This window comes from Zeus faber (genome assembly GCF_960531495.2).
Source record: "Zeus faber genome assembly, chromosome: 1".
Classification (NCBI taxonomy): domain Eukaryota; kingdom Metazoa; phylum Chordata; class Actinopteri; order Zeiformes; family Zeidae; genus Zeus; species Zeus faber.
The window spans coordinates 49,903,222-49,921,928 of NC_137193.1; the positions used below are offsets into that span (position 1 = coordinate 49,903,222).

General features: G+C 39.4%; 2 protein-coding genes across 2 annotated transcripts in view; one reads left to right on the plus strand and one right to left on the minus strand.

Moving 5' to 3' along the window:
• The window catches only part of psmd1 (proteasome 26S subunit, non-ATPase 1), a 47,766-nt gene that overhangs the window by 4,491 nt on the left and 24,568 nt on the right, over positions 1 to 18,707 (plus strand). Inside the window, exons 7-16 of the mRNA XM_080015691.1 lie at positions 590 to 816; positions 1,068 to 1,128; positions 1,246 to 1,374; positions 1,686 to 1,774; positions 1,877 to 1,955; positions 2,230 to 2,403; positions 5,359 to 5,470; positions 5,984 to 6,180; positions 6,836 to 6,931; positions 7,546 to 7,610. Coding sequence (XP_079871817.1) covers positions 590 to 816; positions 1,068 to 1,128; positions 1,246 to 1,374; positions 1,686 to 1,774; positions 1,877 to 1,955; positions 2,230 to 2,403; positions 5,359 to 5,470; positions 5,984 to 6,180; positions 6,836 to 6,931; positions 7,546 to 7,610 — 1,229 coding nt within the window. The remainder of the gene's footprint in view (positions 1 to 589; positions 817 to 1,067; positions 1,129 to 1,245; positions 1,375 to 1,685; positions 1,775 to 1,876; positions 1,956 to 2,229; positions 2,404 to 5,358; positions 5,471 to 5,983; positions 6,181 to 6,835; positions 6,932 to 7,545; positions 7,611 to 18,707) is intronic.
• Positions 11,058 to 16,758, minus strand: htr2b (5-hydroxytryptamine (serotonin) receptor 2B, G protein-coupled; the record flags this gene model as incomplete). Its single annotated transcript, XM_080001249.1, has 3 exons — positions 16,447 to 16,758; positions 13,360 to 13,560; positions 11,058 to 11,998 (listed from the first exon to the last, which is right to left on the minus strand). The coding sequence occupies exons 1-3, from the start codon at positions 16,706 to 16,708 to the stop codon at positions 11,058 to 11,060; spliced, it is 1,404 nt and encodes a 467-aa protein (XP_079857375.1). The 5' UTR covers positions 16,709 to 16,758.

Below are 18,707 nucleotides of genomic sequence, written 5' to 3' on the forward strand. Positions count from 1 at the left end.
CAATGAAAATAGTGTTTTTATTGTAGATGTATTCATTTATTTTATTTTCTGATGTTTACATAAAACAAAAAATTCCTGCATCCGAGAGGCCCGGTGTGCCTTGGTGCAGTGTCCGTGTCTCCCACAAGCTTGGAGCACAGCAATGAAATTCGGAACTAAATTTTGAATTAGGCTTTGATCTAATATGAGTGAAGATTCAGAAACTGCATTGCTTATTTCTCGCCTCAAAGTTCGAAATGGAACGCTCATTTCTCGCCTAGGGGACTTATTTTAACTTGTTTCAAATGAGCTGAGTCTGGATGTTTTATTCCTTTTACTACTGAAACTCAAAGGCTTTTCTATTCATATTCTTATAATGCAGTTACGCATGCATTAAGAATGTGTGGACAGACACTATCTTTGTTTCTTTGAAGGTAAAAACACCTAAATCATTTATTATTCTCAATGGCTTGATTCATAGGTTGTAGTTGTACCAGCTAGTAATGAACAACAAATCATCCCCTCCTTTAATGTCATTCTTGATCGTAGAATATATCAAATATTGATATTGTCCTGAAATTATTTTTGCTGGAACTCCCATCTCTTCCAGTGCTTGATCTTCCTAGATGATCCGCAAGCTGTTAGTGACATCTTGGAGAAGCTGGTGAAGGAGGACAACCTGCTGATGGCCTACCAGATCTGCTTTGACCTGTATGAGAGTGCCAGCCAGCAGTTCCTCTCCTCAGTCATCCAGAACCTGCGCACCGTCGGAACACCCATCCCCGCAGTGCCTGGTTCCACCAACACAGGCACTGTGCCCACCGCCGACAAAGATGGGTGTGTAGGGAGAGTCTTATCTTAAGATAAGAGATAACACTTAAACAATCTACAGGGGAAAATTCAGCAGAAAGTTGAGGAGTCAGTTTTAAAGAGACTATACAGTATCTAAATGACTACATTTTTTTAAACTCCTGCCTTCACGATTTTTTTTCTACAAGTACTGCCCCTCAGGTTTAATCAAACAATTGGTCAACTTGGTGTATATATAATTTGGCATTTTTATCTTCCTGTTTTCCCGTGTGACTCAGGGAGGCTATGGAAACAGACGACAAGGCCGGCTGCTCTTCTGCTGGGAAGGTGGTCGAAGTGGTAAGCTCTTTTAGATAGATTGTACACCTCACAACCAAAACTTCAGTTGATTCTGTCATCAGGAGAACATATTTGCTGCTACTCAAACTGTCACGTGGCTCCTACTCATCTGCATAGAAGGACGAGCCGAAAGACCAGAACGCTAAGATGATCAAGATCCTCAGTGGGGAGATGGCCATTGAGCTTCACCTGCAGTTCCTCATCCGAAACAACAACACAGACCTAATGATCCTCAAAAACACAAAGGTAAGTTTTTAGAGGGAATTTGTTCCGGGAAAACTCTTTGAAATATAAATCGGATGGTATACTGAACAGTTGCTAACAATGCTCATTATGTGTGAAATGTTATTGTATCGACCTTATATAGAATCAGATTGTGAGCCATCTCATCGATATCGGATTCAATCTAGTTGTGACCCTTTTTATATCAATCGATTCGTGAGACCCTGCCCAATACCCAGCTCTAATATGATGTGCTTTGAAGACAATCTGGGGACCTTTTTAAACATATTTAATGTTATATTTAGTCATTGTTGCTGTCTTTTTGGTAATTCTAGGATGCGGTCCGAAATTCGGTGTGCCACACTGCTACGGTCATAGCCAACTCCTTCATGCACACGGGAACCACGAGTGACCAGTTTCTCAGGTATGGCAATTCCTTTCCTCCTTTTCAAGCATCAGGTGAATATGCCTTCAAAAATAGAATCCTCTTGCTGATGTTCAGGCTTGTGTTTGTGCCCATTTGCAGAGAAAACTTGGAGTGGCTGGCGAGAGCAACCAACTGGGCCAAGTTCACAGCCACAGCAAGTCTGGGAGTCATCCACAAGGTGCGTTGGTACAGCGTGCAGCTACTATCAGTGGAAGTACGGATAACACATCATTTAAAAGCAGTAAAACAAAAGATTTCACCGATATGTATTTGAAAATACAAATCATTGTGTGTACCCAAAAGTCTAAAAGATATACGTTAACTGGTCTCTTCAGCATTCACGACTTTTAACATGATTCAGAACTCCAAAACCAAAATAATACTGTAATTGAAATGCTTTCATTTCCTTTTTCCTTCTTTTCTTTTCCTTTCCTTCTTCCTTCCTTTTTCAGGGCCACGAGAAAGAGGCGCTCCAGCTGATGGCCACATACCTGCCCAAAGACACCTCTCCAGGCTCCGCCTACCAAGAGGGAGGAGGTCTGTACGCTCTGGGACTGATTCACGCCAACCACGGTGGGGACATTATCGACTACCTGCTGAGCCAACTCAAGAACGCCAGCAACGATGTGAGTAGATTGTGGTGACAGAGTGAAAATAAAGGTTTTGGTCATGGCCGAAACTCAATTTCTGCAAACACTGAATGCCAAGTACCGGCATGTTTTCATTTCTATGGAAGATTTTAAGGCTTAAGTCGACCCCCCCCGGTTGGCTTAAGCATTTTTTTTATTACTATTTAAAATGAGTAAAATCTTACTTCACTGTAGAGCTATGCACAGTGCATTGATTGCCTCTCTCACACACACACAGACACACACTGACAACGGACAGACCCGTCCGTGAATAGCCCCTCAAAACATGAACATGCACGTGATGTTTTAAACATCCCGTTGGGTTGGGTACCGAAACCACTATGTCACCAGTTCCTATACGATCGGTTTCTATGGGACCGAACCGCAGCGCATATTTCAGTGCCATGACTGATTTAAATATCCACCCTCTGGTTCTCCGAAACCACCACAGCCTTCACTAACTTTATGGTTTGGAGCGCGCTTCTTCAAATCCTCTGTATGACACGCCACCGCTTTCCTCTCCCGTGCGACTCAGATGGGGCGCTTGTGAGTGTCACATTATGGTTGCTAAGCCAATCAGATTTAAGATTAAGATTAAAATGGACAAGCTTAGCTCGTCTTGTCACACACACACACACCACAACATGCATTACGTGCAGCTACAGCCAACACATGCAGATGGAGGCTGTGAAATGGCTTTTCTGCATTTTTCCCATTGAGGCTTGTCCTTCCTCCGAGGGTTAGGCCAGGAGCGGTGGGCAGCTTAAAGTACAGCGCCCAGGGACCAGTTTCAACATCCATCACTGGTCGGACAAATTTCTTGTAAAAGAGGCGGGTCGTAAAAGTTTTATCGTTATTTATTAACACATGAAAAGTAATGAAGGTCAAATGCGGTTAGTTCATAAAAAAATCTCTAAAATAGCCCCAATGTAATTTATTTATGTTGACAAAAATAGTCATAATAAAATGGCCCCGAGATCGATTCTGATCAAGCATTAAAGCCCTAAAAAATAATAATATTGAAAGGGATGGAATTTTTTATTTTTTTGATGAACAATAGCGAACCCTTGTTAACCAATCATTAACCGTCAGTATTGAAATATTGGGTCACTGCCTGGGTGTTTTTATTTTATTTTTTTGGGACATTACAATCTCTTATTATAAATAAGGGGAATCATAAGTGTATTTTTATATGCGAACACAGCTCTTTTGTGCGATTGCGAAGAGACAAACAGTACATCCGTGCGCCCATATGCGTTCCCCTGTCGAATATTCGCATTGAACAGTTGAATCCGATTCGACTGACAAAATTCTGAGTCAGGTACAGCTCTCAAAATAGTTAATAATTGGGCATGCACAAACAAAACCCCCATATGTGGATAATCAGAGCTTCTGCTTGTGCAAATCAAGCAAATATTTTTAAAGCAATGACTTGTTAATGACAAGGGTGTGGCAAACTGTGATTCTGAGATAATCACCTCCAAAGTTTTACCCAAACCAGGTTCATTCAGCCAGCTCCCAGAATGCAAATGGGGTTGGCAGACAAACAAAGCCTCATGGCTACTTAACATACTTCTGAATGGGCCAATCACAAACAGCTTAACAACGACAAATTTTGTTTATAAAAAAGCTTTAATTTAACAGTATGAATATACATGTTTTATAAAAGTGTAATTATTTTGGAGTTTAAAAGTACGGACAACATAACAAAATGTAGAGAGTATCAATATTAGGAGTCTCAGAAAATCTGAATTCTGAAAATCTGTCACCAACCTCAACGGACTTCATCACGTCAACTTCTTCCGTTGTAGCAACAACGGCACGTATCGTCGTTCTCCTCCAGTGGTTCTTGAAAATATTCCGTTTCATCGTCACATTAAGTTTCAAATCCGCTGTTTGAAATGTTCTCCAAGTCCGGAGTAATATCAGATTCAGCATCACTGTCGTTCTCTGCGTCGCTGTCGGAGAACTGACTATCATCGCAGAAAATAAAGTCCAGTACGCGCTGCTTACACTGACTTGGATCTATAGCACTGGTCAGATTTAGGTCTGAAATATGATTCAGAGCTTTCGCTTCGCGTAATCATAACAATACGGAGAAGAAAGTTTTCACAGACAAGTGAGACCGAACCACCCCCGTGCTGCGCTTTAACTGTCTGTTTACGAAAGTGACATAGGTGCGTGATGCGAAGGGTTTTTCTTCTTCGCTGTTTCACAACAGTGGCTCCGTGTGTGTAAGAGTAGTACGATTTAAAGGTTGAATTCTATCAAAACGGTTTCACATTGTGACTTCATATCACATGGAATATGGATGAAGGACCTTCACCAGGACGCTCGCTTTAAAGGAAACCATTGATCGGCGTTGTTAAGTGCTATTCTTCTTGGTAAGTGAATTGCGTTTCCCCATGTAATCTAACGGGAATATTTAACTCCACGGTTTAACATTTTTCTACTATTTATAAATAAAACTCTGTTTTTAAAATACGTTGAGAGATACACAAAGGAACACAAATCTGGAAAAATCAAATTTTCCTTCAAGAAAGGGTTTTTTTTTTTTGGGTTTTTTTTTTCTTCAACTTATTTGGCTGAATTTTATAAATGCGTGAGATGGCCGCTTTTGCTGTGGTGGGTCACATGTTTACTGAACTGTGACCTCCCAGTGACTAGAGGAGCAACTGAAAAGTTTAGTTTCTCCCGCAGCTCTTGAATATAGGATGGAAGACAGTCAGTGATGATAACTAAACAATGATTATTGTGTTTATATTTCATATCCTCCTGTAATTTTCACCAGCAAAGATATTAAATACAAAATTGTATTTAATTTGTATGTTATTGTATTTTTTTCATTTACCATGCACAAACCTTTTTTTTTTTTTTTTTTTTTTTTTTTTTATAATTTAAAATTGTTTTAACTTCTGTATTTCACAAGCTGCTTTCTCCTGCATTTTACAGATTGTTCGTCATGGTGGTGCTCTTGGCCTGGGATTGGCTGCCCTCGGCACAGCCAGACAAGACGTTTATGATCTGCTCAAGTCCAACCTGTACCAGGATGATGCCGTCACTGGTATGTAGACCTAGGGCCACCACAACCATGACAGTTAAATGACGATTGTCATCATAAAATCATTTTCAAAAATGTAATTGCCATTTTTAAATTCATTTTATGGCACTATTATCGTTTAAGCCCCAATAATATAATAATACACATCCACCATATGAAGAACAGACAGACATTGAGCGTTAGGATCTGGGTAGACAATTTGGCTTAATTTTCCCCAGAAGGAAAAGGAAAAACACTTTAAAATGGACTAAATTTATTTTAGTATTAAAAACAAAAAAAACAAAAAACAAAAAAAAACCTTTACACATCATTGTATGCCACAACTCATCTGTTTTTGCTGTTAATATTTCTAATAAACTAATAAGAAACGATTAATTTTTTGGCAATTCTCAATGTAATTGTTTTATAATATTGTGAATGGAATTACCATACAGGTTGTTTGGCTGCTCTTTGCTACACTCTAGAGTTTAACGAAGTTGCAGTATTGACCCGCCATGTGTTCTGTTTCCTCCCCAGGCGAGGCGGCTGGCCTAGCCCTCGGCTTGGTCATGCTGGGCTCCAAGTCGGCCCAGGCCATCGAGGACATGGTGGGGTATGCCCAGGAGACACAGCATGAGAAGATTCTGCGTGGTTTAGCTGTTGGTATCGCCATGGTCATGTACGGACGCATGGAGGAGGCAGACACGCTCATCGAGAGCCTCTGCAGAGACAAAGTCAGTCAAATTTTCTCATTCCCAGTTTACACATAAGGGAATTGTGTCCCCCTCTGATCTGAAATTCTATCACTAGAATCCAAGAGTGGCTATTTTTGATTTTGTTGTGATATTTATACATTTTTTTATATTTTACATAAAATATATATACATTTTATATTTATGTAATGAATAAACCAAAATGCCAGCGTTACCAGTTTGTCTAGTACCTTTTACAATGAATGTGCAAGTTATCTCTGGTATTGTACAAGTGTTAACACTTTGTATATTAAGAAATTGCATACATACTTGACATCATTTGATACACAAATGACAGGACTTCATATACAGTGCAAGACAACACTCCAGCTGACATGATCGGTGAACAGGAACGGGGGGAAGATTTCATGTTGTTTTTCATGTTTATATAATTGACAAATCACAGTTCATTAATCTACCAGCTGGAATGCAGACTTTGAGGTTGATGCATCGACTCGTGTATGCACTCACACAGTGTGTGGGGTTGTGTGTGAAATGTGAGCCTCTTCCTGTGGACTCTGTGCCAAGAAGCTTTCGAGAAGCGCTCGATGTGGGAAGTGAGTCAAACCGTGCTCCCTGTACATGTTTGTGCAGACCAGGTTGTAACGGTTCTGCTTCCACTCACTGTCCACCATAGGACCCCATCCTGCGGCGTTCCGGTATGTACACAGTGGGCATGGCGTACTGCGGCTCTGGGAACAACAAGGCCATCCGACGCCTGCTGCATGTCGCTGTGAGTGCTTCCTGCTTAACCCTGTTTACAGCACACTGTTTCATAGAGGGGGGAAAATGGTTTATCATAATGGGGATGAAACAGATAGCATGATTTATGACCGAATGATGTAGGTTTTTTTTTCTTATGTATTTCTATTGAATTCCAATTTTTCACAGATCAATTATTAACTGAAACATAGATTTGAATTAATTTGTTAGTGTATAAGCCAAATTTTAGGCCAATCAACACAAGTATAATTACAAATTCTAATACTAACTGAGCAGCTATCTTTTGGTAGGGTACTATCTTATGATTCGGTATGGAGTATTTCAACATATGATTCCCTTTAAGCAAAAACAATGGTTAGCACGCTGGTACTTATATGTATACATTTCTGATGCTAAAATTCTTTCACATCACTGTCATTTATTATATCAAATTTAACAGCAACTTGTCCATGTAGGAAAATGATTGCGCATTTAGCTGTGCATCCTGCAGGTGGCAACCTGTTCACATTCATAGATGGTTTGGTTGGGCACAAATTTCATCCTGTGAGCAAAAGCCCTTAAAGGTTGGGTTGAAGCCTCAAAGTTTCATTCGATTTCACTGAATTGATTTCTCTTGTCTCAAAGGTGAGTGACGTAAATGATGACGTGAGAAGGGCTGCAGTTGAGTCCATTGGTTTTATCATGTTCAGGTAAGATCCAGACTTCATTGATTTGTAGCTTAACAACTCCCTTCCATAGAATGTCAGGCATTGATTTTGCACTGATTATCCTTATATGAAATACATATTCCACCCACATAAGATTTTGTAATTTTTGACTGTATTTGAATCATTATGGGGCATAATTGGCCCAGCGTGCAAGTTCTATGCTTGTACTCTACACAATGCCCATGGCTTTTGAAAAATCTTTTTAAATGATAATGGAATATTTAAGACCCGGCTCAAACCACAAACATTTTACATACGGGGAAATGGCCTTTCAACTAGTTTTCAACAAGTGTAATTAGGCCCCAAGTCATCAACCCAGTCTAAGCTATATCATCTTGACTGTACCTTAGAACGATTTTCATATTGCAATTAAATTAGAGTATTTGTCAAGATTTGTGTCCATCTGTACTTCAGGCAGTATCTGCAGTCTCTATTTTCATTACTCCTTCTACGTTTCCGAGGCTGGAAAAGCAATTGGTCACAGAAAAATTCTGAAGGTCAGTCTGGCTTATAATAAAAGTTATTTTTCAACAAGGAAAGGAGTTAATATTTCACATAATTATGCAAAATAAAAGGGACAGTTTGACATGGATGGCAAGGTGGTGTCATTTAGGATTTTTTTCTCGGTTTGTGAAATGTAGATGTTTTTCATGTGAGAACTAGAAAAACAGTCCCTCTACCCTTTGATCCTTCTCTGTTTTGATTTGTCTTGTGTTTATGCAGCAGTTATGTTGACTGTTAAAGGTGGAATTGCTTAAGGAGGAAACCTGATGCAAATTTTCCTCAAACATACATTCCTTATGTCCTACTAAAGGTCCCTGCACCACTGTTCCCACTTATATTCTACGTCCTCTTTCAGGTGTAGTCTCTATATATATATATATATATATATATATATATATATATATATATATAAATATAAACTTTACTTGAGAATTACTTTATGCTTGAACATTTGGGCTTTTTGTGCTTCCTTTGTGATAAATAGATGGGATTAGTGGCTTGTGCCTCTTTATGAGAACAGTATTTTGATTCAGAGTTTGGTGATGCAGACCAATACATTGTGTGATGCAACACTGCTCATTTCTGGTACTACTGCATTCTCATTCCATTATTTTCAATCTATATTTCAAATTTCTCCACATTGTCTTTAGCCTTATCTGTTGTTTTTGCGTCTCTGAATTAATTAAATGGAGCTTTTGTTACATACAGACACAGAAAGATTATTCCTGTTGGCATTTGGGCTGCAGATATTCCTCTTTAATCCCAATAGAATTTTTCTGCTTTATTTTTAATATTCAAATATATAACATTTTTTTACGCAAGGTTCTGCCGTACTGATCGGAGCGACCTTTTTTTCCAAACAAAGCAAATAAAAACTCTAGATGTATTTAATTTACTCCGTTCCCTTCTGCTGCTGAGCAGATTACTTCTGGAAAAAATACTGCCCACCTTCTCACGGCCCGGTGACAAGTGACCCGGCACGGTCCGCGAGCCGGACGATAGGAAACTCTGCACTAGGGACATTCCGTCATTGATGGTCGGGTTTATTTCCCACTTTCATCTCCACATCTGTTGAATTACTGGACACTCTGGTCAAAGGCGCACTCTACCTTGTACACACAGTGAAAACACTGGAGGAAAGGGAAATTAGCCGATGCAGACTTCGCACACCGTTAACAGGAATATTTCTATTTAATGTGTGTGCAAAAAACTGGGTGAGCTTATATTGAACTTTATTGCTCATCAAATATGAATTGACTTGCTAAAGTTAGCCAAAGCATTTATAGTAATCAATTTTATTTATAAAAAAAATACGCAATGGAATGGCAATTTCAACATTTGAGTAGTGTTGTACTTTTTTTTTTTTTTTTTTTTTTTTTTCGTATAGTCAAATTCTATTAGAATTTAGTTCCTGCAGCCTTAGCTGGTATGACAACAGAATTGAGGTGAACAAATTGCTTTAAGTTCACAAGAACTTCCTGGCACTCCTGTGAGATATTGCTCTGCGGGGAAGCTAGGTTTTAATTTCACTCGGATACATTTTTATTTTCTCCCTTTTTATGGGGGCTCATCAGTCTTACTCCGACATGAATTTAACAATCAGGCAGCTGAGCAGTGTTAAACAGAGAGCCTGGCCAAGTTGAGGAACCTCAGGGTGTCCATTTTAAGCCCAAAAAAGGTCATGTGATATTCCCTGTGATCAATTGGCTGCAAGATAAACCTTGTGTAAATCCTTCCTCTGTTTAGAAAGCCCTCTCTACTGCTACAAGTCAGCCAATCTAGTGGCTCCAGCGACATTAATCCCACTACCCACTTGGGAGGACGCACTCTGAATCAAATCTGTTGGCTCTTTCTACAAAATCAGCCGATCATTTTTGTTGTAGCAATTTTCCAATTGAGCGGCTGTCAAAGCTTTTTATTTCAGTTTTGGACTAGACTTTGACTTTGTAACAATTGAAAATTCAGTTACATGGGTGCACAGTACCAGCGTTCTTTGTGAATAAAAAGCCAAGGAGTTGTTCCTCAGGTTACTTTCTGAAGCTTGTGTCAGCCTATATCATGTACAGATAGTCCTACTCCGATTACTAGTTTATCTAAACCATGGGAATGCACTGAAATTAAAACACCAGAGTAGTGTTGACAAACGTTAATGGGGAACAGAATGTTAGTGAGAGTGGCATCATCTTTCATGCAATGCGATGGGTACTATGGTCTAAGAAGTATGAAAGAGAATGTTATGGCTAAAAGTATTTCTTTAGCCAAGACAAAATGCTTTTCTGCACAGAAAATTTAGCGTTTCCATTTATTGATCATAGTGGCAAAGCTTTACAATTGCTTTGCATTTTATTATTCTGCCATTTATACACAGTTTTCCACTGTAATATAGTCAAACTTGTGTAAAATCTTACAAAACTCAACTGTTTATACAAAATCAGTTTTTCATGTTTTGATATTAAAGAGGGAAATGTTTTTTAATATTTCACAGAGGAGATTCAAAGGTTAGACGTAAGACTCCCACCACTATCCAAGCAAGTGGTCCCAAGTAGTCCAAGTTAATGGGATTGCAATATGTATGCTCAATGTTTCCAGAGGGGTGTCATTTGTCTTCAATCCTTACTGTTTTGTCCGGCATCTTCCTAAAGGATGGTGCACTTTGAGTTTTGGTGGAGCTTTTTTCTTTTTATTTCCCTTCTACTGTTCTGTTCCTCTGGTTTGTCAGAATGAAAGTCTGTTTTTAATCACTTGGTTAGATTTAATCTCAATCCGTTTTCTGTGGAAAAGGAACCAGAACAGTTCTGTCTTCCACATTATGAACATAGAGATAGAAATCCCAGGTGTACCTCTGGCTGTTCACGTATTAAATGTCTTAAATGTCTTAGTTTTCTCCAGATTTACTTTAAACAGGCTAGATGTTCTCTGTCTGCTCTAAACGTAACTGACATGCTCCCCTGGCTTTAAGTCTTCATCTTCAGTGAGAAGCAATGTGTCTAACACAACACTGCTGGGGGACTGCATGGGTGCTTGGCAGCACTTCAGTGGACTCTGGTAGCTCACTGCTCCAATACTGTTCTTCATTCCTCGCTTCACAAACAGCTTGGAGTTCTCTGCCATGGAGGAGCGGAAAGAGATCTTGGTCAGACCCCGTCCTCTATACTGCAATGTTGGGTGTCTTTCAGGCCCATTATTAGTGCTTACATTATAATTGCAGGTGATGTAACGTGTGAACGCCTGCCGGAAAGTCTTATTGAACAGGGTGTAGACTAATGGGTTGATACCTGACGAGACGTAGCCCACCCAGACAAAGATCTCCATCAGACGTGAGATTACATTAACATCACAGCTGCCGCAGAGCACAGAGGTGATGTTGGTGATGAAGAATGGGCACCACATGACCACGAATAGGAGAAACACAATGCCCAGCACTTTGGAGGCACGCTGCTCGTTGCTGAGGTTTTGCATGGACTTTGTCCCCATGGTAGACATTCTGCGAAATGGAATATCTTCACATGTCACAGGGTTCCTTGCTGCTGGATTGGGGCATCTTCCATCCTCTGTCGTCAGCGCATCAGACAGAGGAGATCCCACAGGCTGTTCCCTTTGGAAGACTGTAGAAACAGTCTGCCGAATAAAGCGCTGAGTCACCCTTGACCTCAGCAAGTAAACTTTCTTGCGCAGTGCTTGAATGGTCAGTAGGTAAATGACCATCATGATGGTTAAAGGGATGAAGAATGCTGCCAAGGAGCCAAACATGATGAACTCCCTGAAGCTATCAGTTTTCAGCAGGCAAGTGTGGTTGCTGTTGAAGGTGACGTTGTTGGGAAGTTGGTAGTTCTTCAACCCCTTTATGGGAATGGGAATCGCTATACCTGTAAAGAGAAAATACAATTTGCCGTTTGTTTTACTTTTAATTATTTTTGATAACCTGTTTCTCAAAATAGTTTGTACATTGTTCCACAAAACACCATTTTCTTGATTTTACAGCTAATAATTATTGCCATTTTAGCTTTTTTTTTAAAAGCTTAGTTAGGCAGAATTTAAATCCTACTCATAATTATGCAGAATCAAGATTAATATAACATTGTAATTTGTTGGTTTCCTTTCCCAATCTGGTTGTTATCCATGGCCATGATCCTCCTGACATAAAAATATGGAGTGTGGAATCAACTGCATTGTTCAAGCTGTTCTATTTCCATTCATGTCTGAAAGTGTGGTTTCAGACCATATCGGGGCCCCAAGTTTAGAGTTTTGTTTTTATTAAAGATCATAAATTTGCCAACAATATGACACCATAGTCTGACAATTTTCTGACAATCCATACTTGGTTATCCATTAACAATTACAATTACTAATTTTGGAGGTGGTGCTGGATAGCTCATCAGTCAGAATAATAATGCAAATGTTTCTAGTCATCTCTTCTATAAACTGAAATATTAACTTAGCCTTGACAGATGTAATTTGTTTTGAAGTCTGTCATTTTAAACAACTTCTATTTCAGCTCAATTTTATTTACCATCCCATTATCTGTCCAATCTTGTGAATGCTTTCCATTCTTCACATGAGTCCACTAGTGGTCTAGAAACTTGATTGAGAGACATCTATAAATGCAGAAACATTCTCTCACCTAATAACCCTATGTTGTATGTGCAATAGTCTTCTTGGCTTCTCTGAGGGAACAAATAAGCCAAGTCTATTAGATTATACTGTAGTTAAGCGTAAGATGGCTTTAGTTTCTCTCCAGGTTGATACACCTTTGCATTTGCACTTGAGATCCTTTTAAGATTCAATGCGTCTATTTCCACAATTATAATTTTTTTTTCTCTTGGAATATTGTTTGTTCTTGTAGCCTATATCATGCTACTTTTTCAACCAGTTTGTTATGATGGACATTGACTATTTAGCAGTCATCTACTGTGGTAGAGGATCGTAGATCCTAGAGGACTAGAGGATCCTAGAGTGGTAACCTTCAGACTGACTTTGTGTTATGATTATCACACTTCGGAACCACTTTCATGAACATCGCCATAGTTTACATAGCATCTGCTTTTATTGCATCCGGCCCATATTTCTTTTCTCCATAAACTACAGCCTGCCATAGATCGAATCTCCTGCCACTTGTGTAAACAAACTACATCAAACTTGCACTAAAGAACTTTAAGTGTACATGTTACTGAATGAAATGTTACTGAAGGAAATAATGTATACGAGGCTTCAGTGGTTATATACTCACCAATAGATATGAGCCACACCAGCGCTATCTTGACCATGGCGTTAGCCCTGGATTTATACTGGCTATGCTGGATGGGCTTCTTGATTGCGATGTAACGGTCCAGGGAAATTGCACACAGGTGCATGATGGACGCAGTAGAGAACAGTACATCTAGGAAGAGCCAAATAGGACAGAGGAACTCTGGAAGAGGCCACCCAGAATCTAAGAAACGGGATAAGAGAGAAACTATTTCAGTAAGATACTAAAACAGTCCTACAAACCATTACAAGGCAACTGGTTAAATAGCCTTCTTAATGGAGAATTTATCTTTTGTGATGGAACTTCCATTAGTTATACACTTGTGTCCTCAGTATACCCTCTTCCCATTCCAAACAATTTTTTTTCCCCCTGAGCACCACCCATTATGGGAAATGTGCCACAATGGCCAGAGATCAGAAGTAGCTCTCATGTAAAGATCAGTGTTTGTTTATCCCAGTTAGGAATGAATGTACTGGAAAAAAGGGTTCCCTTACTGTTTATGGAGCTAAAAGCTCTTTATGTAGTTCTGCAGAAGACCATGCCGAACAGAGGTGTTTATTTTCGGTTCCAGGCATAAAACTGGCTTTAGTCCAGTCATCATTGCAAAAATCTTTTGCTGTTGGAAGCATTAACGTACATACTTTGTTATTCTTTTGTGATTATTTTCTTATTTGCATACAAATGGCCATAATGTCCTTCTTAATAGGCCAAATAATGTTCAGTAGGTCTTTGATAGAGAAACTGATTGTCTTTGTTTATCTTTTTTGGCACTTGGATTGGCAAAAATGTTCGTGCAGTTTTGTTTTTCTTAAGGAATCTTCAGTTTAGATCATATTGTTCCCGCATCTAAAGACACAGTGCTGCCAAACTGTCTGTCCATCATCTACTCTCAAACAATGTTGTTGTAGCAAGGCTATCTTTACAAGTAGAATGAGGTCACATTTATAAACAATTGGTTTTGATTCAAGACCGAAGTAGCAGAAAATTCCCCTCGCCATTTAATAATTGCATTTTGTGTTAATTTTCATAGTGATTCTCACGTAAAATGTTTTTGTTCTACCAAACTTCAGTCTGTAAGTGTCATAAGGCAAGGGAACAATACTTTATATGGACATTTTTAGTTGTGGTATTTAATCTTTTTTTTTTATTTTATTTTAATTTATTTGAGAAGGCACACCCCCATATTAGCTTTCCTTAGTTTTGACCAACTATTGCCTGGTGAGAATTCACCAGGTCACATCTACAAGTGAGTAAATAAGATGGATGATATACTTGGCACTGACTGAAAACTGATCTGTTACCTTGGCATAAATGGTGGCACAATTCAGTACAAAACATGGCAGAGTGGTATGTTTCATATAAGCCTTCAATTCAGCTCAGTGAATTATTTCTGTCTTTATGTGGCGCTTTACAAATTTGACACTTATGTGGCGCTTTACAAATATGACACTTTTCGAAACAACTTCAAGCTCAAATCTTTCAAAATGACTCTACTAAATGGTGCATTATCAGCCAGAGATGTATTTTACTTCTCCCGTCAGCCAGACATCACAGCTCACCCGGAAACAGTGGAACGATAACATTTTCAACGTGTCACATGTAAGCAATCAATTCATCTGCCCAGCAGATGCGGAAATCCCTGTAGTACGGAACCGTGCCATCAGCTGAGTGTGAAGTGCTTTATCTATCTGATGCAACTCTGTGACAAAGGAGTAGGTAATGACAGCTACAACATCTAATACATTCTTAAGACATTTCCAAGACTCTTCTTTTTCAAAGATTGCATTAGAACATAAACAAATGTATTGTTCAAAGTATTTGATAAAATGTTTTATTCCTCGTCATGCTTTTGTTTATAGATACGATATCAAAACACCTATAAAGGAAAAATCTAGCAGTACATAAATACACAATTTAATGCATTTAGATGAATTCACTCTTTACCTTACCTTGTGTCTTGGCTAAAACAATAAATCTCTAATTCTTTCAATATCAAAACACCTATAAAGGAAAAATCTAGCAGTACATAAATACACAATTTAATGCATTTAGATGAATTCACTCTTTACCTTACCTTGTGTCTTGGCTAAAACAATATTTCTCTCTAATCCTTTTACGTCTTAATGGCATTTAGAGTGACAGGGCTTTGGAAGTTTGGTCGGTTGAACAAGGCAGCATATTCAGTTGTTTATTTTCTCTTATCCCTCTCACATTAAGTTATAGGGCCTGAGATTGTGGATATTATATTTGTGGAACTGATTTTTAAACATTAATAAAATATTCCCGTTGAATGAATACTGCTTATTTGGTACTTCAACGCCAAAATTGAGTAGCAATATCTTAAATCAGCTAAATATCAAAGACGCCTCATACTATACATACATTTGGAATGGCACACAAGGAAAGGATGCCTGGCATAACTGTATATGTACAGCCATTCTCACTTACATCTCAGAAATGCAGTGTAGTTTCTGAGGATGAGAATCAATTTGTAGATTATAGTCAGTGGGTCAGTACTGCCATAAGATTTTGCTGGTTACAGCCATCATTGTGCCACTGCTACAACAGCAGTACGAGAGGAAGTCACATTTTTATCATCCGCTATCGCTTGTCATTTTTTATCAGCTTTAATTTGTCTAGAGATGACCAAGCTTGTATTCAGTGCAGCTGACATCCTATTAAAATCCTCTTTGCTCCCCATTAAATCTACAAGCCTTTTTTGGTTTGTGGAATGTCAGTCTGGTTGAACCCTGAGCCCAGATTGGGTGTGAATAAGTAAGCTATCCAGTAGAAATATCACTAATTGCAAATTTTTTTTCTCCCTAAAGATTTTTGATATGAATATTATCCACAAATGGTGGGCTTGGATTTGGTACCCAAGAGCAACATCCATCAATGGTGCTCATATTAGGAAATATTTGTTAGAATGACGTCTGAGATATTTTCCAGGTATCAAAAAAGGACCAGGACTAGAATGTTGTATTGTGCCATCACTGCTGTAGGAGATGTTTTCAAGGCTAGCAGAGATGAGGTGCTCCAACACAAGGGTTACCTTGTATGTTAACTTACTATAGAGAACTGTTACAAGGGCAATCGGCATGACTAGGAGTCCCACCAGCAGATCAGCGACAGCCAGAGACATCAGGAAGTAGTTGGTAGCGTTCTGAAGCTTCCTCTCCAGTGACACTGCAAGGATGACCAGGATGTTGCCGCCGATCGTGGGGATGATGACCATAACAATAAGAAGTGCAGCCCATTGAAGCTGAATCCCAGGTTCCTCGCCCGGCCCGGAGCTTTTGGGTGCCTGTGGGGCCGCCACTGGCTGGGACATGGTGTTGCTACAGAAAAGATGTCTAGTCTGGTGGTGGGTTGGGGCTTGGTTCTGGTTGACGCCGAAAGCTTGGTCAGCATGGTTCTTGGGCCCCACGTGCCGGGTCACACGGCAGGGTGGGACGGTTCACAGCCGGGGTAAACGAGAGCACTTTGATCAGTGCAGTGTCACAGTCTCTTGATGAGTAAGGTCCAATGTTAAGAGAACAATCCAGTCTCAGGATAAACTTCGGCAGTGATCCAACCACAATGCATTCACTTCCAATCTCGTCCAGGCTAAGTTCTTGATATCGCATGCTTTCCTTCCCAAAAAGCAACTGTTCTGTCAAATAAAGCATAATCAGCGTTATCATCTTTTTGCTATAATTTATGTTGCCCTAATTACATTGACATTTATTCTAACAAATTGCAAAGGATGTTCCTGTATAGTCATTATTATTGGTTCCAGACCACGTCCAGGCAATTAACCGAGGAAGTGGCAATTAGTTTTAACCTCTGTTTGCGTCGTATTCTGTTTAACTGCATTTTGATGACATCTTTTCCGAAAATTCTGTATTGAATAGATGTTATGCTTGCGTTAGTATTTTTTTATATCACAAGTATTGGAAAAAGCTGTAATTTACCTAATTGGAGCAGAATGAGATCATTAAGACATTTTAAAGTGTTTTCAGCATGTCAGAAAATCATATCCATCATACAGTGAATATTTAACACTACAAAAAAAGTTAACATAAAATAAAGAACTATCCTGCTGAAAATTCTATTTCAAAACACATCCACTAATTGAGTACATTTAATAATCTACATGAAAATTGTTGAAGGTTATGATTTCTTACCTGGTTTTTGGATGGCAGTGTGTCTTCCTTAAGGTTTGTCCTGTTTGATTAAAACCTTCGTACTGTGTACGCCCTGACCTCCTACATCCTCACTTTCAAAAGAGCCAAGCGGCGAACAGAGAATGAATAGTCGTCCTACGGTCTTCCGTCTATCTTCACCTTAGAGCAAATATTTTTTTCCTTGTCCCTTTTTCCATTTTAACATTTACCCGCTTCCTAAATTGGAACATGTCAGATATTTTTCCGCTCTCCTAGAGGTTCAACATAATGTCTTGCTCTGATGCGTTCTATGATACAGAATTTCCTTTTTTCCCCACAATGTTGGAGGAACCACGAGGTCTTGAGTCTGATCACCTATCGCGATCAGAGCTTTCAGATGTTCTTACTGTCTCCCTTCACCGCTCGCTCCCAGCCTCTGATCAGATTGTGTTCTTCCATCTCACTGGCTGTCCTGCAATCCCCTCCTTTCCTCCCGCCCTTCCCTCAGTCTTGCCTATGAGTCAAGCTTAGGAGAAAACAGATGAATGTCTTTTGTGCTGGCTGCATGCCAGCGGTTCTGGGAGGTAATTTCCCTCAACACAGCCATCCTACTGTTTATATTTGTCACTTTCTGTTCTCTCTCTCTCTCTGTCTGTGTGTCTGCGTGTGCGTGCGTGTGCACGCATATGGTGCTCAAATGCTCCTTGTCTCACCATTTACATATGTTTTTGCATGTCTTACTTCAAAAGCTTAGACTTGAGCTGAGCAGTACATTCAAAGACATTTGCTTTACAATGGCTGTGTTACAAATTGTAGACCATTTTATGTTTATTCTTTTGGAATCCCAGCCTCAACAGCAGTCATAATTTGTGTGTTCTTTTCCACTGACTGCTTATTGCATTGTTTTTAAAAGTAAGCCATGAAGGGGGGGGATCTTTTTTTTTTAATGTTGATTCATATCCTCACAGGCAATGAGTTGTGTCCTGTTGTGGTCTAGCCATTCTGACCACTGCCTCAACCTGCATTTACCTTACTACAGTATATGGTGCAGCAGAGACACAATGAGCTGTAGTAATGAAAAGTAGAAACACATCTTTGATACACCTCAGGTGTTACTACCTAGATAGAAGAAATGAAATATTTTATGGGTCCCTTGAGCAGCCTGTCAGAGGGGGATGGGGTGGT